Source organism: Hippocampus comes, unplaced genomic scaffold (genome assembly GCF_001891065.2).
Source record: "Hippocampus comes isolate QL1 unplaced genomic scaffold, H_comes_QL1_v1.1 scaffold37, whole genome shotgun sequence".
Taxonomy (NCBI): Eukaryota; Metazoa; Chordata; class Actinopteri; order Syngnathiformes; family Syngnathidae; genus Hippocampus; species Hippocampus comes.
This window is the reverse complement of record NW_017805535.1, coordinates 721286-726819: the sequence shown is the minus strand read 5'-3', so window position 1 is coordinate 726819 and position 5534 is coordinate 721286. Positions and strand designations below refer to the sequence as shown.

The 5534-nt window shown below is 42.6% G+C and overlaps 2 protein-coding genes across 4 annotated transcripts in view; one reads left to right on the top strand and one right to left on the bottom strand.

Moving 5' to 3' along the window:
* Positions 1 to 3500, top strand: part of rep15 (RAB15 effector protein) — a 26344-nt gene extending 22844 nt beyond the window's left edge. For both annotated transcript variants that reach the window (XR_002169225.1, XR_002169226.1), the window contains one exon: positions 3471 to 3500. The gene's annotated coding sequence lies outside the window, so the exon portion shown is untranslated. The remainder of the gene's footprint in view (positions 1 to 3470) is intronic.
* cyb5r2 (cytochrome b5 reductase 2) overlaps positions 1 to 3731 on the bottom strand; it is a 10479-nt gene extending 6748 nt beyond the window's left edge. The window contains exons 1-5 of one of the 2 annotated variants that reach the window (XM_019878121.1): positions 3583 to 3731; positions 2004 to 2144; positions 1846 to 1918; positions 1639 to 1745; positions 746 to 875 (exon numbers count right to left, since the gene is read on the bottom strand). In XM_019878121.1, the coding sequence (XP_019733680.1) occupies positions 746 to 875; positions 1639 to 1745; positions 1846 to 1918; positions 2004 to 2144; positions 3583 to 3597 (466 nt within the window). In that variant the 5' untranslated portion in view covers positions 3598 to 3731. Of the gene's footprint in view, positions 1 to 745; positions 876 to 1638; positions 1746 to 1845; positions 1919 to 2003; positions 2145 to 2319; positions 2467 to 3582 lie in introns of those variants that run through there. The other variant, XM_019878119.1, reaches the window with a different exon arrangement.
* Between the last annotated feature and the right edge of the window lie 1803 nt (positions 3732 to 5534).

Sequence of the window (5534 nt, the reverse complement as noted above, 5' to 3'; positions counted from 1 at the left end):
GAATGTTTAGGCCAGCAGAGAAGGCCTTGCTGGCCCTGAGGGTCCGCCACTGATTAACATAGAGCTTGAACATAAAATTAAAAAAAAGGTAAGGTGGCAGCGCCATACTGAATGACACGTTTTTTTCAATGGTAGGAGATTGTTTGGAGACTCGTTAGGATTGAAGGAATGATGAATGCAGCAATGTACAGCGACATGGCTGAAAAACCTTCAACATGCTCAGGACCTCAGATTGAGCTGAAGATTTACCTTCCAACAGGACAATGACCCAAAGCTCATAGCCAAGACAACAAAGGAGTGTGTTCAGGACAACTCTGGGAATGTCCTTGAGTGGCCCAACTAGAGACCAGACTTGAATCCGATCAAACATCTCTGGAGAGATCGGAAAATGGCTGCGCACCGACGCACCCCACCCAACCTGAGCTTGAGAGGTGCTTCAAAAAAGGGATGGGTGAAACTGCTTCAAGGGAGATGCGCCAAGCTTGTGGCATCGTATTCAAAAAGACTGAGCTATAATTACTGCCAAAGGTGCATCAACAAAGTTTGGAGCGAAAGCTGTGAATACTTATGTACATGAAATAAATTTTTAAAAAAATGGGGCTCGGGGGACATAATTATGGGGTATTGTGTGCTGAATTTTGAAGTGGAAAATATTCATTCTACTTTGGGATGAGGCTGTATTGTAACAAAATGTAGAAAAAGTGAAACGCTTTGAATATTTTTCTGATGCGCTGTCCAAACATACCCTTGCCCCGATACACCAGCAGTCCATTAGGGCCCCTAAAGTCAATTGCGTCTCCAATAGCCATGCTGTCCAGGTACTGAGACATTTTCCCTCCCTCTGGGAACGAGGCGTGAGTGTTCTTATAGTACACCTGGCAAAACAAAACAAAAAAAAGTATATATATATATATATATGTATAATTTTTAAAAAATCAATTACAGTAAGGACATTAAGAAATCAAATGTGGGCTGAGGCCTTTGGGTCAGAGCCTTTAATGTACTTTTGATATTAAGTAGGTGCTACTCTACGTAGTCTGGTTGGCTTCCTTCCACAGTCAAAAACGCATTCGGTCAATCAAAATATTCACCAGAAATGTTTTAACTTCGACTTCTGCCTCACCATTTACAAGATATAGTGTCCAAAAAATGTCACGTGTGCTTGTCAAATGTTTATTACAGGTTGATTGTACTTATAAGCCATTATCGCACTTCAATATCTACAGTATCGCACAAAAGTGAGTGTGACATTTACATTTTTGTAAATATTTTTTTATCTTTTCATAGGACGACAATGAAGAAATATCAATTTGCTATCGTGAAAAGTAGTCAGTGCAACATAACAGAGACAATTTATTGCTCCCTTCACCCCTTTTCATGCACCCTGTAACCCGATTACATGAAAAGCTGTCCACTGTAGTAACCGCTGTTCCTAAAAGGGTTAAACACATCTGCGTTGCATGTTAAAGTGTTACTTTACTTGCTTTGTATGTAATCAATGCCACATTAAAACATTATCTATGTAAGCTTCTTCCGAAGAGTTTGACCTCTCCTGTGAGCCACAAAAAGATCCCACTCCATTTAGGAGTGTATGTTCTCATATAATAAATTGTCAACGCGATGCAAGTTGTTAAATACCTTGACAACAAGGTCTACATATCCTTGCTGGTCATCACTGGAGACTGGCGTGTAGGCTCTGACCACCAGGCTGCCATTCACCCTTGCAGAGAGATACACGTGCTGACCTGGTGAAAACAACCGGACCAGAGGTTTGAATTCAAGCAATGCAAGTTCAAACGCACTAATGCAGTCATAAACGAGAAGGACACTTGGGTGTTTTAGTACCTACTGGCAGTCCAAGGATATGATCTGAAGATGGAAGGCCAAACCGAAATTTCTTTGTGTCATGACTAATTTCCTGCAAAGAAACAAACCCCAAAAACAAGATAAAGATTTTTTTTTAAGAAATGGATTGTTAGATAGTGTGTTTTTATTCAGCGTACCTGTTTATCTATGAGCTGTAGAGGATATTTAACCACGGGATCGAGCAAGGTGACGGGTAATTTCTTGTTTGAAGAGCCGCTCATTAAGAAGTACAGCACACTTAGAACCACTACACACGCAGCTACCACGACAGACATGAGCTGCAACATAGATGTGACATATTCAGCTTCAATTGGATGTCTTAGAAGATTTGTATGTTTGGTATGCCCCTCACTGCAGTCAAGTCATCATTTTACATGCGTTATTATCCTCGATAGTACAAATACGTTGTCAAAGCCTTCATTACAGAAGGAGGAAAATAATGAATAGTCTCACCATACTTGGATCCATAGTTCGAACAAGTTGCGAAAAGTTTGAAGAGCGTTCTCTCAGTTCATGCAGCCCGAAAGACCAGAGTCCACGCAGTCACGGTGCCTTTCACTTCCAACAAGCCCGCGCCCGCACGCACGCGCGCACGTTGGGGGAGTTGCCCATTCTGTCACTCGAATGTTAGCCGCTGGGAGCACCAATAGGAAGACCGACTTTAGCATGACACTATATAGCATGACATCACACTTCGACAGAAAGGGGGGCGGGGGGACTAAAGCTACCGCAAAGAATATTTGGCGGTATATATGTTTAATTTTTGGGAGACAGTGACATGTATTTTGAACGGGATAAAGGTGGGTGTCAACGCAGAAAATGCATGTTTTTGTGGACTTTTTCCGGAAGTGGAAATACATTCAGAAAAAAATGGCGTGTATAATGGCGTGGATGTACGATTAAGTAAGTCTAATGATCTAAGTCTTATATATTACATAGTACATATTACAGTACAAAGAATAACAAACTTCAGCTGGACAATACTAGAATGACGATTTGATGTCAGGCTTAAAGTAATATCATATTGCTGTTAGTACCCTTACATTAAATGTCTTTTTAGCAAGGCTTCACGCAGTTACTTGCCCCTCCCTGACGATTTTGTACTGTCGTCTTCAAAATCAAAGCTCTTCTCCTTCACTTCCTGGAACTACTGTTGTACACCCCCCATAGCTTCAATTGTGTTTTGTGACAAAAAGTATAAAAGAAAAAGTAGTCAGTCACTACACATGAACATTTTTTTTCAGTAAATAAATTCATAGTATTCGATACTAATCACAGAAAAATATGAATAGGAAATCGCAAAGTCGGCCTCACAGTGCAGAGGTGCAGGGTTGGATTGCCGCTCCGGCCTTCCTATGTGCAGTTTGCATGTTCTCCCCAAGCCTGCATGGGTTTTCTCCGGGTACTCCAGTTTCCTCCCACATTCCAAAAACATGCATGGCAGGATGATTGACCACTCCAAATTGTTCCTAGGTGTGAGTGTGAGCATGAATGGTTGTTCGTTTCTGTGTGCCCTGCGATTGGCTGGCAACCGGTTCAGGGTGTACCCCACCCCGCCTACTGACCCCAGTCATCACTCGAGAGGATAAGCGTGTGGAAGATAGAGAGAGAGAGAGAGAGAGAGAGAGAGAGAGAGAGAGAGAGAGAGACCTCCACAAACTTGTGCACGTGTGCTCTGCATCACATTTGTGTAAACGCGTGTATGAATAGTCTCACCATACTTGGATCCATAGTTCGAACAAGTTGCGAAAAGTTTGAAGAGCGTTCTCTCAGTTCATGCAGCCCGAAAGACCAGAGTCCACGCAGTCACGGTGCCTTTCACTTCCAACAAGCCCGCGCCCGCACGCACGCGCGCACGTTGGGGGAGTTGCCCATTCTGTCACTCGAATGTTAGCCGCTGGGAGCACCAATAGGAAGACCGACTTTAGCATGACACTATATAGCATGACATCACACTTCGACAGAAAGGGGGGCGGGGGGACTAAAGCTACCGCAAAGAATATTTGGCGGTATATATGTTTAATTTTTGGGAGACAGTGACATGTATTTTGAACGGGATAAAGGTGGGTGTCAACGCAGAAAATGCATGTTTTTGTGGACTTTTTCCGGAAGTGGAAATACATTCAGAAAAAAATGGCGTGTATAATGGCGTGGATGTACGATTAAGTAAGTCTAATGATCTAAGTCTTATATATTACATAGTACATATTACAGTACAAAGAATAACAAACTTCAGCTGGACAATACTAGAATGACGATTTGATGTCAGGCTTAAAGTAATATCATATTGCTGTTAGTACCCTTACATTAAATGTCTTTTTAGCAAGGCTTCACGCAGTTACTTGCCCCTCCCTGACGATTTTGTACTGTCGTCTTCAAAATCAAAGCTCTTCTCCTTCACTTCCTGGAACTACTGTTGTACACCCCCCATAGCTTCAATTGTGTTTTGTGACAAAAAGTATAAAAGAAAAAGTAGTCAGTCACTACACATGAACATTTTTTTTCAGTAAATAAATTCATAGTATTCGATACTAATCACAGAAAAATATGAATAGGAAATCGCAAAGTCGGCCTCACAGTGCAGAGGTGCAGGGTTGGATTGCCGCTCCGGCCTTCCTATGTGCAGTTTGCATGTTCTCCCCAAGCCTGCATGGGTTTTCTCCGGGTACTCCAGTTTCCTCCCACATTCCAAAAACATGCATGGCAGGATGATTGACCACTCCAAATTGTTCCTAGGTGTGAGTGTGAGCATGAATGGTTGTTCGTTTCTGTGTGCCCTGCGATTGGCTGGCAACCGGTTCAGGGTGTACCCCACCCCGCCTACTGACCCCAGTCATCACTCGAGAGGATAAGCGTGTGGAAGATAGAGAGAGAGAGAGAGAGAGAGAGAGAGAGAGAGAGAGAGAGAGAGAGAGACCTCCACAAACTTGTGCACGTGTGCTCTGCATCACATTTAGAGAAACGCGTGTAAAAAAAAAAAAAAAAAAAAAAAAAACGCAGTCAGACAGGCCACCAGGGGGTAGAATTTCCTTCCAGCATTTCTTGTTGGACCGTGCAAGATGAAGTCAGTGTGTACTGTGTACATGAATTCATTTGCAAACCGTGAGTTTCCATCACAAACATGTTCAATGACTCAAGTGATGTTGGTTCAGAAAACATCTGAAACACGTCATTGAATGATGTTTATAAATCAAATGAACAACACCAGTTTGATAATTGTGATGCTGATGAATAAGTGAATAAGTACACTGGTGATTCTGTGAACGCGCTAAATTATCCGTGGGTGCGATTGTGAGTGCGAATGGTTGTGTGCCCTGCGATTGACTGGCAACCAGTTCAGGGTGTACCCTGCCAACTGCCCAAAGACAGCTGGGATACAGCACACTCGTGACAATAGACCCCATGACTTCTCCCAGTCAATGAACCGGAAAGCTAAGGAAAACAAGTTTTAAAGAATTAAAGTAACCTACAGCGCTGTGCAAAAGTCCACTATCCAGTATTCGAATTGCCTTTTGCTGTATTCACCATATTGATACGATAGTGACTCAAAGGGGTCAAAATTAAATTCCTGCATCTGCACCTTTATCCAAATCCACACGAACTCTTACTAGTGTACTTCGCTAACCCATGCACCATTCCTCTGCAAAGTTTTGTGGTACTGTATACTG